General features: G+C 42.8%; 2 protein-coding genes across 4 annotated transcripts in view; both read right to left on the bottom strand.

The window, feature by feature from the left end:
- The window catches only part of TTC23L (tetratricopeptide repeat domain 23 like), a gene marked incomplete at both ends in the record, with an annotated part of 32,869 nt that extends 28,524 nt beyond the window's left edge, over positions 1–4,345 (bottom strand). The window contains 2 exon segments of the mRNA XM_084233898.1: positions 13–193; positions 4,275–4,345. Coding sequence (XP_084090024.1) covers positions 13–193; positions 4,275–4,345 — 252 coding nt within the window.
- A 10,126-nt stretch (positions 4,346–14,471) lies between these two features.
- RAI14 (retinoic acid induced 14) overlaps positions 14,472–21,928 on the bottom strand; it is a gene marked incomplete at both ends in the record, with an annotated part of 102,770 nt that continues 95,313 nt past the window's right edge. For all 3 annotated transcript variants that reach the window (XM_084233160.1, XM_084233161.1, XM_084233159.1), the window contains 5 exons: positions 14,472–14,549; positions 15,125–15,190; positions 16,397–16,546; positions 17,648–19,183; positions 19,812–19,930. In XM_084233160.1, coding sequence (XP_084089286.1) covers positions 14,472–14,549; positions 15,125–15,190; positions 16,397–16,546; positions 17,648–19,183; positions 19,812–19,930 — 1,949 coding nt within the window. The remainder of the gene's footprint in view (positions 14,550–15,124; positions 15,191–16,396; positions 16,547–17,647; positions 19,184–19,811; positions 19,931–21,928) is intronic.

Here is a 21,928-nt window from a genome sequence, read left to right as displayed (position 1 = left end):
TTTTTGCCTTACCAATTTTTCCTTAATCAGCTGAGCTGCTTTCTTCTGTGATTGGGCTAATTTATCTCTGGGGAGAGACATAGAGTTGATGGCCTTCTCCGCAACTATAATTTCCTCTTCACTCTCTTCAGACCCACTAGTGGGATAAAACTCATCTGTTTGTTCACGTGCTGGGATCTTGGTTTTCTGTGACCTGTAAGTAGCAGAGAAGGAGATGGAGTCTGATCTGGCTTTTGCATATCTCAAATATCTCAAAACAAAGTAAAACTGAAGGATACAGCCGTCCCAACTTGGTGCTAGGAATGTGATTTCAAAAATAAAGTAAAGCTGGATGGCACATTCAGATCACCCTAAATCCCAGCACTAGGACAGCAATGTGGTGGTTCAATTAAATAAATCTGGTGAACGACCACCTGCATCAAAGACCAGATCTATCCTAACCATACAACCCTTGGCAAACTATTGCTTAATTTGCTCCTCTGTAAAATGAGGTTGATGGGAATGCCTATCTGATGAGATTACAGAATTAAATGAAATAATGCCATAAATCACTTAACATAGTGCCTCATATTCAGTAAGTACACTTTTAGCATTAGCTACAATTTTCAGTAGCTCCATGACTTAGTGTCTACATCTATAAAATGAGGGTGTTGAAGATCTCAAAGATCCTTCATGGTCAAAAACTCTCATTCAAGCCAGGAAAGAAAGGTAATACAATGAAATACTAGAAAGGGAACTAACAATTTGAAAGTAAATTCCAAATGTCCTCTGTAGGGGCAGGATTGACACAGGGCAGGTTTTCTGATCCAGCAGACCAGGTAAAGGAGGAGTCCTGGAGCCCTCAGTGGCTTTTGCAGGTCCTTTATTTAGATTTACCAGGCATATGGCAGGCAGGGGTGCTGGGGGGCCAGGAGGCTGGCAGCCCTCCCAGCCCCCAGCAAATCCTCACTCTATCTAGGCTCTGTCTGGCGTTCTGTCTGCTTTTCTTCTTCTCTCGGCTTCTCTGCTCCTGCTGGCATCCCCATGACACCGCCCTTAAAAGCCCAGTCTCAGCCCAGGTGGATCCCATCTACCTATGCCCACACCCTACTCCAGGTGCCCGCCATCAGGCATGCATTCAGGACCACAGATCCATCATCTATCCTAATGGCAGGAGGGCAGAAAAGCCTAATACTTTTTACCTTACCCTACATCCGCTTTCATATTTCTTAAAAGCTTTAGCATATAGTGATCAGCTGACTCAAGAGGAAGGAAGGGCACCCCACGAAAGTCACATGCAGATTCAGAAGAAAAATGGCCTTGTCCGTTATGTTAGGAATAAAAGTGTTAAGAAAGAGCTGGCTGAGCTGAAAATCTCCCCCTTACCTTTGACGTCAGTGCTCGATATAATTATGAATGGGCAATTGAAATGTAAAGATAAAAGTCAAAAGAAGTAATCTTAGAACCAAAGAAATAACTATATATATATATATATATATATATCTTAACATTACCCAAAAAATTAACAAAGTGACCTAGAAGAAATAGCATTCTGAAATCTTAAAATCAACAACAGAAATTTTAACTGATTATAAACAAGCCCCCCAAAGCAATCACCTTTGTATTCATAAAGCTTTTAAAAGTTCAACCCAAACACAGTTATTTAAAATAAAACGTATCTTTCTTTTCATTGATAAGTCAAAAGGAAAATTCAGAACATAAACCTCCTCTGGAATCTTTTATAACAGGTTTGAAAAATGACATATTAACCTCCATCCAGAGTCCTGTTCCAAGTAACCTATCCAAAGGCATGTGGGTAAACCAGGTCATGTGGATAAGAGAGGAACATTCCTTCAGGCCACGTCCCAGCTGGATTACCAGCCACAAACACAAGTGTGCTTTCAGAAGACAAGCAAACTCAGTGAAGAGCCAGAGAAAATGGTGATGTGATGTGATCAGAAGGCAAGTGCTAGACTTGCCTCTTCTCTGCCTGGTGAATCCTAGGCTGCTCCTTCAAGACTCAAGTCAGATGTCACCTGTGCTGGAAGTCTCTTACTTGGAGGAGCATTACAGATACCTTCCAAAGTGCTTGCAGAAATTTCCAAATGGATTCTGCTAAACAAAATTTGTCAGAAGGAAAAAGACAAATACCAAATGGGGTCACTTATTTGTGGAACATAGAGAAACCAAAGGGTCAGATAAAGCCAAACTAAGAACTAAGCCTAGAAAGTGGATGTAGAACTGAGGCTGCCAAGGGAGAGGGGGAGGGTGGATGTTCTGGTGGTGAGTGTGGTGTGGTAACTACACTTAAGGGGCGAGATAAGTCAAAGTCAAAGCCTATAAAAGAATTTACCCCCTACATCTACTATAGTGCAAATCATATCAGGTTGCTTAAAACTGTTTTTATTTCTCTGTTCTGTTTCTGAGTCTTTCTCCATTGCCTTCTAGAGCGAGTGAACTCCACCAGGGCTGGGACTGAAGTCTCATTCTTTTCTAAAACCCTTACACCTGACCTCTGGCTTACAGTGAAAACAAATAATGACCTACTAAATGAACAAAAGAATAAAGGAAAAAGTACAAAGTCTTTAGGATGCTTGATAAATATTGCAGATAAAGGAAATGTATGAAAAGAAATCATAAATAAACTAACAGAAAGACAATTTAGTCTCTCCTTATAAGTTTAGGCTGCATATTTCATAGACCTGAGGCAGAAGTTAAATCTTTTGAGGTCACCAAACAGATTGCCAATTATGGATATTGAAAACATATATCCTAAATACTTCAAATTCAGCTTTAAGTGAATTAGGCTGAGATCAAAGGCAGCAAGTTGGAATAGTAGGGACCTCAAAGGAAGGAGAAAATAGAGGTCTTAACAAACAAATTAAGAATGCAAAACCCTGAATTAGCTTTGACCATCTTGTTGTGAAAGATAAGAAAGTCAGGTAAAGAATCTACACCAGTCAGTGCTCTCAAAGGATAGTCAGAATAGAAAGAACAGACAGGTTGAATGAAATCTCTGCCTTGTCAGGTTTTTAACTTAGTCTACATGTTGCCAATATGAGTATGAATTCTGACGAGTGATGTTAAATGTGAATTATCTGACTATTTCCAAGATAAACTCCTGTGAACTCTACATTTTTTCACTTCAACTTTTAGAGTTATATAACTCAACCTCAAGATATTTTATGAGGCAGAATAGAATTTCACAATTCAATATGGTAACCACTACCACATGTGGTTATTTAGCACAGGATATGGCTAATCTGAATAGAAATGTGCTCTTAAAGTGTACCCAAATTTCAAAGACTTAGCCTGAAAAAAGAATACAATAATCACATTTTTATATAACATTTTGGGCATATTGAGATAATATAGTATTAAAAATATATACACCTGCTTCTTCTTTTTTTTATTATGGCTACTAGAAAACTTAAGATGACATATGTAGCTCACATTGTAGCCTGCATTATATTCCTATTTGAGAGCATTGGTATGTAGAGCAAAGGTCTCAACTAAGGGTGATTTTGCCCCCAGGAGACATTTGACAACATCTGGAGACATTTTTGCCTGTCACAACTTGGGCAATGCTACTGGCATCTGCTGGGAAAAGGGAGCAGGGATGCTGCCCAATGTCCTACAATGGACAGGACAGCCCACCACAGCAGAAAATTATCCAGAACTCAAAATGCCAATCGTGTCAAGGTTGAAAAACCCTGAAATAGATAAATGATTAAAGAATGGACTCTAGAGTCAGTTTGTATAACACTTAGTAGCTGAGCGACTTTGAGCAAATTGTCTAACCTCTTCTTGATTCATAAGCCTAGCAATATAAAATGGGGGGTAATGACAGTACCCCCCATAGGATTGTTGGGGAATCTGTGTAAAGTGCCTGCCACATTGTATTTGTTTAGTAAGTATTAGTTATTACAATGCAAATGTTTTTATTTACTTATTGTCTATAACATAAAACTTAATTTCAATTTACTAATTAACTTTTTTAACTTTTAAATTCTCTGACTTTACCAGGCTTGTCATAATTGATCTGTTATTATAAAAAAAAAAAACCTTAACATTTCCCCTTGTTAGGAAAAAAAAACACATTATTTCACATCTTGCTTAGTGTGCACAAGTGTAAATGTGGATATTACAGCTAGAATTGATATCAGAACACCAGAGAAGCTCAACCTTCTCTTCTGTAGGTGGACAAAGCGTCTCACACAGGTTTACTTTAAGTGGGAGCTCCCAGGGTTGCAGGCCAGTGAGTGGGTGTGATGTCAAGTTTCTCTGCTACTTACAGATGGAAGCAGAAGTCCCAGTCCCTGTCACTGTTCACAGTTGGGATGCAGATGGGGCTGGTTCGAATCATCTTCGTACCAAGAATCACATGTGAGATCAACTGTGTAAGAAAAAGCTTAGAAATTTGTTCTATTTTCCCTCTACTTGGATACTATTAACATTACACTGCAACTACCTAAACATATAATCCATCCTCAATCTACAAATAAGACTATGAAAATTATGGAGACCCCTGGATATTGACAAATTAAATTTCTTTCCTTTAATTTCTACTCCACATTATCTCCAATCCCCCTCACCTTTTTTTTTAAAATAAATTTTATTTTTATATTCCCCATACAATTGCAACCCCCTTATTTTGACCCCAATCCCTCCCCTCCTGCCCCCTACCCCCCATAGAGGGTCTCTGGTTCATAGTTTTTTGTTGATTTTGATTTTCACTTTCTTCTAGTTATTCATTTTCCTGGTCCCTTATTTAAGTTTTCTAGATTCCTGCCATGAGTGAGACCATCCGGTATTTTTCTTTTTCTTTCTGGCTTATTTCGCTGAGCCTGATCCCTTCCAGCGCCATCTCCACCCTTTTGTTTTTTTAACCCCACATTGACAGCTCCTTAATTGTCAAAAACATGGGCTCCTATTCAAGTCAGTTACTGTTTTTGCAAGGAGAACAAGATGGATCCAAGCAAAGCAACCAGCTCTCAGGACTAAATGAGGTGCTGGTTAATTCTTCTCGTCTCCAGGCCTGCGGCACCACTACCTAACAGGCGGCTCCATTTAAGGAGCTGAGACACACGTGTCTGTTTGCTATCCTAGTTGATGAGGAAAATGGTTCAAACTCATGACAATTTCAAAAAGTGGTTTATATTTGTGATTCAACCCTGTCATTTAAATCCAAAAGTCCAAAGAGAACAGAGCTATTAACTGAACATTAACACTCAGCAAGTTGCTCCTCATTCCCAGCTGAGCCCAGCAGCTTCACTCCACGCCAGGACACTCGATGCAAACCCCAGAAGAGAAGAGTCCCTAGTTCCCCTTTCCAGTCTCAAAATTTTGGCCAGGGAGAGGGGTTTTGACTTCTCAAACTCCTAAACTATATCACTAAGAGTTGCCACAGGGCCGTGGAAAAGATCACGACCTTGACCCCTCCCTCAAGCACAATCTCTGCCTTCTTTTCTGCCGTTCTCTGGCCGTAATGCAAGGACCTGGGGCCACATCCCAGGCAACGCTCGAGCAGCCGCCGGCGCCTTCCCCGCGGGCTGCGCCCCACCACCCGGCTACCTGGCGGGGAGAGAGAAGCCACGCCCCGGAACTCGCCTCCCCGGCACCTGCAGCCGGGCCCTCCGCTTCCTCCAGCGGCGTCAGCCTCGGGGCTCGGCGGACTCGCTCCGGCGCCGCAGGGGTGGCTCGCCGGAGGGAGACGCTCTGCGGGGTCCGCCTTTCGCGCGCGCTGTCCGGGCTCCCGCTGACAAGATAAAGGGGTTGCCATGGGAACGGAACGCGGCCGTCCGCGGGCGGCGTGGACGCCTGTAACCATAGCAACGCCGGCACCTCCGGTCCCGCCAATACCTGGGAGCTTTTGGCTTTGGGGGCTCAACCGGCTGGACTCGGCGCCTGGGCTGTCCCCTCGCTGGATCATCCGCTTTGCTTTTCTTCCTAGTTCTCGGGCGTGGTACGCGAAGGGGAATTAAATCCCATCGAAGGGTCCTCCCCGGTGGAGCAGCGGTTGAGCGCAGCGCTGTGAAGCTGGCCACAGCATCTGTAGCGCCGGTTCGATGCCCGGCCCGGCCAGGGAGATACCCACATGGCGCGGCAGACCTCTCCTGTCTCGCCCGCTGCTCCCCTCAGCAGTGTATTTCGTCAGTCTGCCTGTTCTGTTCCCCACTGTGTCTCTGTGAATCCTCTCACCCTCCCGTCACTCTGGACTGGACCCCAGCTCTTGTATAAATAAAAAAAAAAAAAATCTTAAAAAATCTTAAATAAATCCCGTCAAAGAGTGGAAAGGAGTGTCGGACACCGCTACCCTATTTATTTAAGGCGGCGATGTGTGGGGTGTGCTGGGCATCACGCTGCTCCCCGTGGTACCCAGGTGTTCTGGCTCAGGACTCGGGAGGAGACACATAGAGGAAACTATTAACGGTGCCGACGCCATCTGTGTTGCTGGTCCCAGTAAGATTTGAGCTGTTAGGTTTGATGAGAAAATACATTTTTGAGCAAATGAATATAATAAAGATTCCAGCAGAACTTCCAGCCCATGTGCAATGAACACTCCAATGCAGGCATAATCAACAAGTTTGCTGACTTACAGCTCCTTCCCTTTGAGATTCACGGCCGGGGCCTCAGCACTCTTATCTACAAGGTCGGGCAGCCGGCCAAGCTGGTCTCTCTCTCCAAGGCCATCCCTGAATGCCTGCATCTTTCCCCCCATGCCTTGCCCCCCTTGTCTGGGGACTTTGCAGCAATGGTTGTGCCTGCTGAAAAACGATGTTATCCATGTAACAGATATGGAGACAGTTGTGTATAAAAGGAACCCTTGGTCTTTAAACGGGTGCTCAGACCTTAGGGGCTCCCCAGGTCTGGGACCTCATGCATGAGTAACAAAGCTTCTCCTGACTTCACCATTCCTGAAGTACCGCTTGTTCTTCCTCTGCCTGGGTAAAAGGCTAGAATTAATTTCTACAACAGGTTAGGAAAATGGAGTGCAGGAAGTGAGCAGCGTTAAGAAATGGATCATAAGTTCCCCAAATGGTTAACAATTGACAGAATATTGTCATTTCAGTAGGCCTAACTTATGCAGCCGTGCGTTCTTATAACAACCGAAATACACACCACGTACAGGTGCGGGGGCAACTGTGGTCACTACTCAAATGGATCACGCTGGCTCTGGCGGCCTGTGTTGAAGGGTGTTGTCCTGTCTACTAGGGACCAGTGGCAAAGCTAGTTGGAGTTGGTATGTCCATCTCCTTTTCAAAGAGCAGCCTCAGCAGAGAAGAAAAATATTTACTAAGAACTTGAAAGTTAGTGTTTACCTTTGGTGTTTGTTCTTTCCAGTTCTAAGGTTGAAGTTTAATTGCCATTGATTCAAGGCTGCCAAGATCATCTTTCTGTAGTTAGGTTGAAGGAGATGTTTAAAGGCATTTGCTTAAATATCTCAAGTAAAACCTGGACAGTTTATTAGCTCAAGGTTTAAATCTGTACCTTCAAGTCCCTGAGCTAATATTTTAGAAAGATCCCATTCCCTTTGTTCTGTTTCCGAAGAGAACCCTCAGCAAGGAACAAGGTGAGAGCAACGAACCAGGCTTCCCTGTGTCAAGGTCCAGGTACGGGCAAGTCACAGCCTAGGAGTCCCCTAACACTGACAGCCTTTGTACCCCTTGCTTCCTGAGACCCCTTCCAGTGTCAGGAATGTGAGAGGGTGAACTGTGAATTCTTGTGACACTATGAACAATAGTAAACATGTATGGGGACAAAAGGAAGTATATGTTTCCTGTTCTCCTAGTGTGCCTTACTTCTTAAGTTGATCTTGGTGAAATTGAAAAGTTTTAGGATTCTCTCATTCTAGGAAGTGGCTATGAAATTGTTTCTAAGTGTTTGAAATGGGACTTTTCTGTCCAGACCACTTGCTTTTCTATGGATTGTTGTGATGGGAAGTGTGTTCCCAAAACAGGTGCTGAATTCCCATTCCTACAACCCACACTCTGGTTCCACCTCCATTTAACTACCTCTAACCAGCAGCATGTCACCATTATCTGTAACAATAGAAATCAAATTAAAAGGATTTTAAAAGATTCTTAGAATTTCAGACCTCTGTAATAACTCTGTGCACAGATGTAAACTTTATAGTTGACGTGATCTGCTTTGTTCACTAGCTCTGGAAAGGAACACTAGTAATCGAAGTGCATGGTGCTTTTGCAGCATGTCACCCACACTTCTTCCCTTGATCCAGAGGTGGAAGATGTAGCATTGCAATTGCAGAAATCACCCAAAAGAATTATCTATAGAGGGTACTTCTAGATTCTTCTAACTCTAAATCAAATGCGATTATCTCTAAGTTATTGCAACCCCAAGAACTGTGAAACGTGAGAACAAGGAAATTCAAATAAGTTTTCTCTTAGACTGCACAACTTCTTAAAAGGTGTTTTCTGGGGCCTCCCTTGGTGGCGCAGCGGTTGAGCGCTGGGCTGCGAAGCTGCCCACAGCCTCTGCAGCACCAGTTCGATCCCCGGCCACCAGCGAGGGTCCCACATGGTGAGGCAGACCTCTCCTGTCTCGCCCACTGCTCCCCTCAGCAGTGTATTTCGTCAGTCTGCCTGTTCTGCCTGTTCCGTTCCCCGCTCTGGCTCTGGTGAATTCTCTCACCCTCCTGCGCTTCTGACTGTACCCAGTGCTTGTATAAATAAACAAACAAATCTTTAAAAAAAAAAAAAAAAGGTGTTTTCTGGCTCTCAGGGCAGGGTAAGATACCTCCTTTCTGAGTTGCCACAGTAGCCTGTCCACGATTTGTCATGACAGCCAACTAGATTGGCACACATAGTTTACTTGCAAGTTTCTTACACTCTCCATCCAGATAAAAACACCTGTTAATTACATACTGTGTGTCTGATGCTGTTTGAAGTGTTAAGGAAGCAAGATTGACCAAGTGGATTAAGATTTTACTCTCCTAGAGCTATTCTTTGAGGTGAAGAGAAACAGAGCTGCCAGTAAACCACACAATGGCCTGGCAAATTGGAAGGCACTTGGCATAGGAGTAGCAGCAACTTTGTGTAAATCAGGGAAAAGCCTCTTCAGCTAGACTCTGGCACCTGCCCGAGGTTGAGCTTTGGGAACAGTGAACTAGGTTTCAGGACTCTCTCTCCCTCTCTCATCCAGGTGACCCATGTTACATGGATGTGATAAATGGTATGGAGAAAAATAAAGCCAAGTCAGGAGGCTAAAAAGCAATGTGGGCATATGGGGAGGGCTGTGGTTAAGCTTATAAAGTTAAAAATGGTCTGACAAGGTGGCATTAAATAAATCATGGTTCTAGAAGAGTCTACTCTAGTCGTCTAGAAGAGTGTTCTAAAAAGTTAATAGCCAGTGCAATGGCCCTGAGGTAGGAGCAAGTATAATGGGTTCGAGGAACAGCAAAAGGGTTAATGAGAGTGAGTGAAAGCCCCAAGGCTAGGTCAGCAAAAGAGCAAGTATCAGGTCATGCAGGGCATTATAGACATCCCTTCATCTAAATATTCATCTATCCACCTACCCAGTGAATACTAAATGCCTTAGATGGCAGGTTCTGTTTAATCAGCTAGAAGCGTCTTCTGAGCAGGAGTTACTGTAACCATTGAGACTTTAGCCTTCAGCAAATTGCCTGGCTTATCGGTGTTCAATAACATTTAACAAACTGAGTCTTCTTCCAGAACTCTTCATTAGTAGATTCTGGCCTCTCAAGTTTCCTATTGCAACTGCAGCAAGTCAACAAATTTGTTGACTTAACGCAAATTTTATTATCTCATTGTTTTAAAGGTAGGCATCTTCAATGGCTGACATTGAAGCCTCTGGTTTTTTCCAGAGGCTCTTGGGGAGAAATTTTTGTTGCCTTTTCCACTTTTTAGGGACCACTTGTCTTCCTTGGTTCATGGCCACTTCCTCCATCTTCAATGCCAGCCATGTAGCACCTTTATGTCTCTTTCCAACTGACTCCTTATTCTACTTAAGAGGCCCTTTGATTTCCTTGGGCCCACCCAGATAATCAAGGATAATTTCATTTTATGCTCAGTTAATTAGAAACCTTAATTCTATTGCCAAATCTATTTCCCTTTTGCCTTGTAAACAGAACATAGTTGGATTCTGGGACTAGGACTTGGATGTCTTGGGTAGGTGGGTGGAGGCTGTTAATCTGCCCAGCAGTGTGGATTTATTTTATTTTTTAGAAGATTTATTTATTTATAGAAGAACCGGGGTACAGGCCAGATGCGCAGGAGGGTGAGAGGATTCACAAGAGAGAGAGCAGGGAACAGAACCTGCAGACTGACTGAAATACACTGCTGAGGGGAACAGTGGGCGAGACAGGAGAGGTCTGCTTCACCATGTGGGATTCTCGCCAGCTGGCCGGGATCGAACCGGTGCTGCAGAAGCTGTGGACAGCTTCATAGTGGGGCGCTTAACTGCCTGAGCCACCAGGGAGGCCCCAATGTGGATTTAAACAAATTTAAATGCACAGGTTTCAAAATAGTTGGAGATGGCACCTAGGGGGCCCTGGCTACCTATTTCTTCTGTTAAAAGCTAACATTATTTGGCTGTGTTCTGCTCCTTTCTCTCCCCTACACATCTTCCATTTATCAATAGAATCTAGTAAATTCAGTTATTGTTGAATATACTGTTTCTCCCTATTTTAAGACCTGGTCTTTAATATATAGTAATGTGTCTTTTTTTGCTTTCTACTCACTCTATCTCTTAGGGTTTTATTCCTCGAGCTGCTGGACCCCACATGGGTTGCTTATCAACCAGTTCTATAGCCCACACATGATGGCCAGTAGTTTAGTTCTTGTACTTTGTTTCCTTAGTACACTACACATTCTCATGCTTGACAGTTCTCTGCCCCAAACTAGTGAACAAAAATTATTTTTCTGGGCCTCCCTGGTGGCGCAAGGGGTTAAAAGTCTTACTACTATGAAGCAATCCACAGCCACTGCAGCACAAGTACAATCCTAGGCCAGGGAGCTGGCCCATATGGTGCAGCAGACCTCTCCGGACTGGCCCGCTGCTCCCCTCAGCAGTGTATTTCAGCCAGTCTGCCTGTTCTGCTCCCCACTCTGTCTCTGGTGAATCTCTCACCCCCCACTCTCATCTCTGGCCTATATACCAGCTCTTGTATGCATCAATCTTTTTTAAATATTATTATTCTATAAATACCTCGGTCTACTGCTTTTTCTAGCTTATTCTGCTGTGAGATTTCTGCCTTTTAAGTCTGCTTGAAAAAAATCATCCCCATCTTTGCTGGGTAGTGTTTCTGCTGCTGTCAGCGCCCAGCATTCCACACTCATGCCACATTGCAACAGATTGTGCTTCAACATGTCCTGGAAGCATTTCCCCCACACAGCATATCATGTATTTATCTTAAGAAAGGTGGGTTTCATTATTAAAGACTCTGGAGTCTGTCTTAAAAGTTATGTAAGGAAAACAAATTATTGTTCAAACTGGAAAAAAAAAGCTTGTTCTTTCTCACTCGTTGTGATGATGCCTATACTATTTTTTTAATCTCTCTGTCTGAATCACATGACGGAAACTAGTATAAAAATGGGCAATGAGGAAATTAACCAAAAAAGCCGCACACACTTGCATAAAGACATTTTATATAGCATAGTCACTGCATCATTTTTAGGACTGTAAAATACTCCATTAATGAGGAACTGGTTTAAAAATATCTAGTGCAATCATACTATGAAATAGTGTGCAATCATGAAAAACAGTGAGATGAGTGTGTTGATACCAATCTCCAAGATACTTCAAATAAAAAAACAATGATCCAGAAGTTTATATATCATGCTTCTATATTTAAAGGGGGAAGTAAAAAATAAATAAAGGGAGGAAGTACAATACATGTCTATGTGCCTATATAGACACAGACTATCTCACGCTCAACTAAGAAAGTTAGGGGCTGTTGCCTCGGGCAGAACTGGAGGCAGGTTTGGCAGGAGACACTTTCAGCTGATTTCATTCATCCTACAGTTATAGCCTGTATCTAGTGATGCAGGTATGAGAATTTTTTTTTCATCTCCTGATTCAAATAAGGCATTTTTTCCCAACTAGAAAGACTGGTTTGGTACCTAGGTTTGTGCCCAGCCAAGTGTACTCATGAAATCCTCTTCTGAGTTGTGTGGTTGGTGTCTATTGAAGTTCTCAGGATGCACATGCACTTGATAATTTAAAGGTGAATAACCTCATACACTGTTTGCATTATTTCCATTCCTTTCTCTTTGGGGGGATTGGCATATGGTAGCAACAAGGGCTGAAGCAGAGGCAATAGAGTCGTGCTGTGAGTGAAGGAAGGTCGCCTTAATGGGGAGGAATAATGTTAGCTTAATACTTAGTAATTGTTTCTGCTTCATTGGTATTTGGTGTTTTCATTATGAGTTCAACTTGCAAGAATTCACCCTATAAGAGCTTTTTTCAGAAATGAGTTATCTTTGTAATGTGATAGGAGAATGTATTTGATTTAACATATGTGTGCTACTTTTTAAAAAAAGAAAACAAGAGATTTCTTCCTCTTATGGGAGGTTTTTAAATAGTTAAAGAGATGACAGATCAACCTGGGGCAATTTTGAATGAAAGGATTAACTGCTCACACGTGGTTGGGACTCAGGGCAGAGTTCAAGGTGAACCAGGATCTAGGAAATAGACAGGACAGGATGATCAGTAAGCAACCTCAGACAACTGCTTCCCATGAAGGGAAGCAGGGTATAGAAACCATGTCAGCCTGCAACACCACGGACCTGATCTTCAGAAACCATAGATGTGCTAAGAATGCACCAAAAATCAACAGCAGATATGCAAAATGAAACAAAAGTTTATTTTCTGCAATGTCTTCTGTAAATTACAAAGGCAAAATGCTAAACTACAGCATATAACTTTTCAATATTTAACCAGAGTACTTGTAATAAATATGTATCCTGAAACAAGATAAAAGGCTATATACTTTGTCAGGCATCCTACAAAATGTCTCAAGTTTCATACTCTGCAGCATTTCTGTGTGGGGGCAGGAGGGGGGGGTGATGTTTAGTGTTTTCTTAAGTGCTACAACAAAAAGTTCTTTCACATTTCTTTGGAGCATTTTCGAAATTGCCTAACTATAAACAACTTAAGAAAACTAACACCATGAAAGCCATTTTTGCTTTGCTGGCATTGGTCTTCCTCCAACACAGATGAACCATCACCCAATGCAGCCAAGCGCCCTCTGAGCCCAGGCAGCCCTGGGGTCTGGGGATCCCTGTTAGAGCAGCCTACACGTTCAGCCATATATAACCTAAGAGACTTTTGTATTCAGTCCACAGCCCTCAAAAAGATCAATGTCAACTTGGTAGCAAGTTTGAAACATTTAACATTGAAGTAAACAGAAACATTTCCCCCATGAATTTTGCTAGGCACCATCATGCTTACCCTACTGGTGCTAACAGTCCTTGCAGACAGCATTTCAGATAATCTATGGGCCTGGTATGAGCTGTGGCATTTGAACATATTCAATGGATAAAAAGGATTTACTGTATTTAGACATATGCCACAGTCCTGGGGACACATCGGCAGGACATCTAGGGCTATTGGGGGCAGCTCATATTGAGTTCAGAATACATAACTACCTTTTGCTATAGCTGAAAATGTCGAGGAAAAAGTTCTATTTTTAAAAAGTCTTATGCATGGTTATCTAAAAAATATTTTAATATAGTCTAATGTAAATTTCACTTTAGGGACTTAGGTATGAAAACATCCTTAAGAGCCAATATAAATATTGTAGAGGAAAAAAAAAACACTTTCAAAAAATTGAGGTTATGAACTATGAGGCATTCTTTTGGCTGTAAACACACAGTTTACTATCCTTTGTTGAAACACAAATGTTTGGATTTCCTGAGCTTCATGGAGAATAGCAGGAGGCAAGTTTGCATAGAAAATTTGCAGTATGTCAATGATTTACTTAAGAACTTTCAAAGACAACTTGCTTTAGTTTTTTAACCTGTTTAGTTATTAATGCTTATCAAACTGGATTGATAAGCAGGGAGGAGATCTGTAAGGCAGATGGGGACAAAGGATGGAATTAAGAGTTTTTAAATCCACAGGGTATCATGATAAAGGATCTTAATTGAGCAGTGCCATACTATTTGGTTAGAAATTAAATCATGTGGTGGGATTGACAACCAAAAGAGCCCTCCCATGCTCAACGGCACAGCCTGAGTGCAGGAACGGGCGATGATGAAGCCATGTGGGGTAGATGCAGACCAGGAACAGCTCTAGAGTCTGACCAGATAACCAAGCCTTTCACCTCTGCCATGGTGAAGTTCTGAGCAGGAGAGTCTTCTGGAATGGTGTTCAGAAAGAAGCCTCTGGAAAGGGAAGAAGCTATGCTAGGTCACGGCACATACCACAAATGAGAACATTGGCAGTGGTTACCAACAGTTCCAGATCTAACACAAGGACAATAAGGGGCAGTGTCCTACAAAGAATCCACTTTACTTCTTTTGGGATTGGTGTTTACACATGGTGAGGATTTGCTTCAGCACCTTCTGGACATCTTCATCCATTTGGCCCTAGGACATTCAAACCAAAGACACTCATTAGGACCTAAGTTAAGTTCTGGTACTGTCTCCCCTAAGGAATAAGATGGTTGGCTGGCATTAAGTCCTGGGCTTTCCCCCAGGCTCTCCAAGGATTGTTTCCTCTTGTCCATTCCCACATTTCTATGAGGAACTGGGTCATAGCAAAGGTCCTGCTCTTTTCCTGCTGGAGGAAGAGGCTGGGTCTTCCAGAGCCCTACACAAAGGGTTTTTGGGTTCTCCATTGCCAATGTGAGCTGAGCTAGCCAGAACACTAACAGGCACAGGGTGAGACAGTGCTGATGGTGCCGAAAATATTGACATGGCTGGAAAAGCAAGCCTGGACTGCTCCTGATGGGGCAAAAGCCACACCTTCCTTCATTTCTCAGCAAATGAGGTTGTTCCCAGTAAACAGGACATGGAGCTTCTGACACTAATCGAAAGCAAAGCAAGAGACATTTTAAAATTTACCAATGAAAAGGATTCTACTAATTTAATGATGGGAGTCTGGGCAACACAGGGTGTGGTATTTCTGTAGGGATCCCAGATACCGCGTGGGGCTGCCATACCTGCACAGCATACAGAAGATGCATTCTGTAAACTGATATGACCTCCTGGTGTTGCTTCTTACATTCCTAGAAAAAGACCATTGCACATTGTTAGCCAGTGTTTAAACAACAAAAGCAAAAGCCATGAGAACACTCCGCTAAACACTAGCACAGAAAATAAATTGTTGTGGGCTTACTAGGTTGAGCATTTCTGAGCACTTGCCAATATTCTTAGGGGAAAGAAATCTATTTCATATCTTGATATGTCAACTCTAGAAGAAAAGTCATGTAAAAAGTAGTTATTGTAATCCCAAATTTATTTTTAAAAATGTGTACACATGCTTATGCAAATATACACAGAAGGAGTGACTTCATGTGGAAAATGTAACATACTCTTGTCAACTAAAACCTTAATGGATACTGTGATATGTGAAATAATGGTCTTCCGAAGATACCCATGCTCCATACAGGTGAATGTTATCCATATGCAAAAGGACTCTTGCAGTGGTGATGTGATTAAGGATTTTGAGATGGGGTGAAAAATTATCCTGATTGTCGGTGGGGAGGGGGTTGCTTAAATTTAAGCACGAAGGTCCTTCTAAGTGGAAAAACAAGGAGAGGACAAAACTAGGGGCTGTTGTGATGTGCCTGAAGGTGGAGGAAGTGGCCATGAGGCAAGGAATTCAGGAGGTCTCTGAAAGCTAGAAAGGGACGAAACAATTGGATTCACCCCAGGGACTCAAGAAGGAACCAGCCCTGCTGACATCTTGACTTCAGTCTAGTGAAATTGAGTTTGGACTTCATGATCTCCAGAATTGTAAAGATGATCAATTTGTGTTGTCTTAAACCAAGTTCATTTTACAATAGCCATAGGAAACCAATACAGATACGAGAGCTTTCCCGGATGAAATAAGAAGCTTCAGATATGTAGACCAGGAATGCCAGAGATCCTGACCCCTAATAAGTAGCTCCTGCCACTGCCAGACAGTTTGGATTGTTGCAGAAAACTGCAGAAGGGGTGAAAAGAAGTGGATGAGCAGACAGAAGCCTCTTCTCACTGTCCTGCCTATTCCTCCCTTCCCAGTGACTCCGTAACCCCTCTCACTGCAGATAATAACTGGGAATCTACCAGTTCTTTCATTTGCCCTCACCAAAGTAATCTTTAATCAACAGCCCGCTGGAAGTTTTATACATTCTTTAGGCTACAAATCTTCTGTTCACTAACAGTTGAGTTGATATGTCGCTTGCCTTACCCACCACCCCAAACCAGGCAGCAGAAACATGGTCACTCACAGCCAGCTGGTTCTGTAGCTGCTTGACCTGCTGTTGCAGAGCTTCCAGCTGCTGACTTGGCCTCTTGCTTGAGCTCGTTGAGTAGGAGAGCTGCGACAGGCTATTCAGGGCCTCCTTCAATTTGGTGACTTCCTTTGACATATCATTTATCTAGTGACAGAAGAAAATTATATGAATAGGCAAGACCATACCTGCCAAAGCAAAATTTCAGGTATTTCTAAGTCTTGGACATAGTCTCTCCGGCCTCTGGGATTCAAGATGCTGCAATAATTCCTCTCCTGTTATTTAAAGACAACCCATAAAATCAAATCAATAATGACATCAGACAACCCAACCATTACTTTCAAATAAGGGCCCCTGATGAAATACTGTGTTTTGGTGCATGAAGGAAACATAAGCTATGATGTTGATGTCCTTTTACCTTTAAAAGGGTATCCTGCTGAAAAACTAAATGGGAAACAGGATTTCAGGAATTTTTTATTAGGAGAGATGTCATGCTCAATGTTGCAGACATGGACCATCAGGAATAAAGTTCCAGGAGCTCTGATGCCTCTGACATTTTGCTTTAAAGTGAACACAACCCCCTAACCATCTAGTTTTGGAAGCTTTTTGAAAGACTCATTATGAAAGAATAAAGGAGAAACAGTGCTCTCATCAATGCCATTCAGAACAGCTGACACAGGGACTAGGAAGCAGAGCAGATTCAGGCACAGCAGCATGCTTTGCTGTCTTCCTCTACCCCAATTCCAGCACCACCTCTAAGTGCCAGCACCATCTCGAACTGCCTGCGCCCCACATTCCTCCCTGCCGCCTTCGAAAATGAAACCCAGAAAGCAGTTTTTATATTGACTCATGAAAACTCATGAAGCTTCGGGAAACAGAATTAAGTCTGGGAGTACTTGAGTTTCCATATGATGGAGGAATGTGTCTGGATTCCAACAGATTTGACGCTCAAGATGCTTTTCAGTTTGTGGGTTCACTTGCGACCCCTGAAACTTGGCGAAGCTTCTGTAAAGGAATTTTTTAAGGGGCACATATGTACTACCTATGTGAAAATGCTTTAGTGTCAGGGAAGTAGTAGAAGATCAGTGATTTAAAAAAATAGTCTAATGAGCTCTGAGTTTTTTTTCAGCTTCCTTAATGGAGCTCATTAAGGCTGGTGCTAAGGAACGCTAACCCTGCTGCCTTTCGTAAAGGCTGACCCTCAGGTCTCATAGCTACTGACCCAAACAACAACACAACTTCACCAACCTTCTTATCTTTATCCTCCTCCAGTTTTGAAGAGCTCTCAGAATATCTCTTCATCTCTGCAAGCTCTTCCTGAGCATGTTGGAATTTCTGCTGAAGTTCGCCTACTTCTTGCTCTTTGGATTTCAAGAGAGACTGAAAATTTTCCTTTTCCCTTTTCACTTGGGAGACCTCGCTTCGAATCTGGCTAACTTCTGCATGGGCCTTCTCTTTCTCCTTGACTGAATCCTTTAATTTCGATGCCAACACACTCACTTCACTTTCTAAAGATGACTGGAGCTTCTCGTAGGAGGACCGGGGTACCATGGCATCAGTCATTGCCGCCTTCTCTTCCAGGAGCTGCTTCTCCAGCGTGGCCACTTGGGCACCCTTGCTGGCAAGGTGCTCCTTCAGATTGCTGATTTTTTCCTCCATTTCTTTGGTAGCTGTCCGCAGCGTGGTGACCACCTGCAGGTGCTCTGTGATGGACACAGAGTTCTCCTTCTGTGCATCCACCAGTTGCTTGAGTTGGCTCAACTCATGCAACACTTTTGAGTACTGAGACTTCATTTCAGACAGCGCCTCCTCTGCCTTAGCCCTGGAGACGTTTGTCACCTGCATTAGCTTCTCGTGCTCTGCTTTATGAATATACTCAGCTGTCACGTCCTCCAGAGATTTTCTCTTCCGATAATCCTCCAGCTCGGCCTGGGCCTCCTTGTACAGCTGGGAGAGCTCACTCACCTGCTTGTTGAGTTCATCTATCATGCGATTCATGGCCTCCTTCATGTCCCCAGCATCATCCCCGGCCTCCTGGGGCACCTGATTTTTCAGTGTCTCTTTTAATTTCATGATTTCTTCTTGGGCCTCCTGGTATTTTTCAAACAAAAACGCTTTCTCCTTATTCATATTCTCAATCACAGAGCAATAGGAACTTTTCATCTCTTCATACTCTTCCGCAGATGGCTTCATCGCCATGCCTTTTTCCCTCTCCACAAGTCTTTCCTCTAACTCTCTCACTTTCTCTTTATTTCTTTCACTTTCTTCTAATGCCTTCTGGAGATCCTGCTTCAGCACACCTATTTCCTCCTCGCTCAGCCTCAGCTCACGGAGCTGGGAATAGCTATCTACGCTCTCGGGGGAGACAAGCCCTAGTTTCATCTGCTTCTGCACACTGAGGACTTCTTTCATGGCCTCCTCATACTTGCTCTGAGTTTCTTTTAGCTTCTGGCTGAGGTCGGAGCCGTTCTCTGAAATCTCAGCATTGTTTACGCACACGAATTCTGTCCTTCTGGACTGCAGCTCGTCCTGGAGCTGCTGCCTCTCCGCTTCAGAGCTCTCCAGTCTCCTCTGCAAGTCCTGCAGAATCTCCTGGAGTTGGTGAATGCTGACATCGCTGTCGGCTGTGGGTTTCACCAAGGACTGAGTTAAGACAGGCGGAGATGATTTGGGGTCTGGGGGTGAGGTTTCACTCGCTGTGCCCAGGGGTGGGGCCAAATCAGTTTGAGTGGAGTGGTAAGAGTCAAAGCTCAGGTCTGCTTCTGCCTCCTTGGGTGCTTTGGCCTGCAAAAGGCAAGAAGGAGATGCCCCCAAAGGTGTGGTTAGGTAAGCAAGCAACTAGAAGGAGAAGGCAGACCCCAAAATCAGGTATGGAAGAGCAAGGAAGCTTTCTGTGTGTATCCTTAACCCCATGAAAAAAATATGCAAATACGGCCTGGGACAGGAGAGTCAGATGAACAAGTTTCCTTCTATGCTTTCTCAAGACAGGCTGTGCCACCTTAAAAGCACTAGAATTAATTTGGCTACCAAGACTCTGATTCAAGTTTTCCCTTTGTTTCTAAAATTATTCTAGTTACCAACAGAGATAATAGTCTGATTACTGCTATTTCTTATCAACTTCTCAAATCTGCTAAATGATCAACTTTATTAAATGAATAGCTAGTCACAGAGTAGACACAGTCATATGTATATATTATATATATAGCATATACATTATATATAATTTGCCAATTTACAGAAATACAGTTAATTAAAAACTCAATAAACAATTTGAAACTTTAAGTTGCTCAAGGCTATATTTACAAAGTAGACACCAATGCAGATGTTGAAAACAAAATCTCACCTGACTAAACCTGAAGCACCAATAGCTTGGCCTTACAGAACAGGCTGGGGGAGCAATCTATTTACTTACCTGTAACTTATCTTGTAATTCCTTATTGTGTAAGGTAAGAGAAGCAACTTTTGCTTGTAATAGGACAAGAAGATCTTGTTGGTCAGCCTCAGAACTTATATCCAACAAACTGTCAGCACCTTGGGAAAAGAGAAAGGGAATTTAAAATAATATTTTTTAAAATTAAACTGCTGGGCCTCCCCGATGGTGCAGCAGGTTGACCACCATGCTGTGAAGCTGTCCACAGCCTGACAGTGTGGGTTCGATCCCAGCCGGCGGCGCAAATCCCACATGGTGCTGCAGACCTCTCCTGTCACACCCGCTGCTCCCCTCAGCAGTGTATTTCGTCAGTCTACCTGTTCTGTTCCCCACTCTGTCTCTGGTGAATCCTCTCACCCTCCCATGCCTCTGGCCTGTACCTCAGCTCTTGTATAAAAATAAATAAATCTTTAAAAAATTAAATTAAATTAAATTAAACTGCTATTTCTCAACCTCTTACAAGCTCACTCTCTAGCCCAATCCAGTTCTTTAAAAACTAGTGCTGACTATGAAAGGCCCCACCAGCTGGACAGATGGTTGCTGTGTTATCGTGTTGGGGCATCCCTAGCACAATATGAGAGGCCTAAATGTAGCTTTGTCATCTGAAAAGTGATGGCTTTGCTCATACATTTTCCATTCACTTGATTGAGTGTGACACCATAGTTGAGTTTTTCCTGTCATGCCTAGTGAGTCCCATTTCAGTGAATCCTGTTAGAAACATTTCTGGAAGTGGGCACATTTCTTATTCCCACCAGCATGACTCCACTTCAAACTTAATCATCAAACTTGGAAACTCTGCAATGGCTTCCTAACAAATCTCTCCTTTCCCTGCATGACACTGTCAGAGACTAGTCTTCCTGAAACATGCTGGGGTAGGGTCATTCCTTTGGTTTGAGTGCTTCCCTTGCTCTCTCTCCCAAAGCAATCTCCAGATTCCTTTATCCAGATTAAAGCCTTTATGAGCTTTTTCTACATTTTTAGGCTTATGCTTTGTGATTTTCTCTATATTTCCATTTTTCTTAGATACAAGGTTTCTAATAGCACACCCTCTCTACTGTCAAAATGAGGCAGCCATTCTAATTCTACATCATACAATTGCCCGTGCAGCTGCTCTCTGGCTAGATGACTCCTAGGCATCCTTCAACACCCATGACAAACTCTGTCTCCTCCTCAAAGCACTTGCTGACCACCCACCACGAAAGTCTTTTCTCTTCTGAATTCCACAGGAATCACTGCTGGTAAACCACAACTATCTGACATGCTACAAATTATCATGAAATAGCATCTAAAAGCAATGCTACTCAGTGTTCAGGGACACAAGATAATTTGCTCCAGAATATAATTCAATGTACTACTGCTTTCATCCAGAAAGTCTTCCTTTGTCATCTGGACCAAGCAGTGGGCTGGTGAGATGGGGTGGGGGTGGGGGGGCAGTTCCGGTGCCCATTCTTCACTCACCGCTGGCTGGCAGCAGTTTTTAGACCACAACCTACATAGAACTGATTGTCTTTTCTTTTTTTTTTTTTTTACTCTTATATCTTTTATCTTCTTATGCCATTTAATTCACTCAAGAAAACTTAAATCTTAATTTGGCAGCATGTTAAATTACATTTCTTCATAGAAGAACATTCACAGTGTCTTTCACCTTCACAGAAGACATTGCTTCTAACGTCTGGTGCCTAAGCCATGACCCTGTGAGTCCCCTGAATGACGTCTGGTAAGCTTGGGAGCCACACTTTAATCCCCAACCACAGAAGTTACTTCTAAGACATAATGGAGGATTTTCAAAGTATTCAGTGTGACAATTGTTCAGTTCCAAGAACACTGATCTCTGCCAGGAATTAGAGAAAGTTTAGTATTTCTAAATTCTGTAAATAGAAAGCTACTGATGCATAGGAAATGGATAATTGACTATAAAAACCTGAAAGCTGAGTCAAAAAGGGTCTATGACATAAGCTATGACACATTTTAAATTTATTTTGAAGGTACTGTACTATATTTTTGGGGGGCTAAACACACAGGATGACCTCTTAATACACTGAATTAAACTCTGTCTGATTCCATTAACACCATCTTAACATGTGCCCATCAAACTCCGA

This window comes from Talpa europaea (assembly GCF_964194135.1).
Source record: "Talpa europaea genome assembly, chromosome: 5".
NCBI lineage: Eukaryota > Metazoa > Chordata > Mammalia > Eulipotyphla > Talpidae > Talpa > Talpa europaea.
The sequence above is the reverse complement of the archived record's forward strand: the minus strand, read 5'-3'. Positions and strand labels throughout refer to the sequence as shown.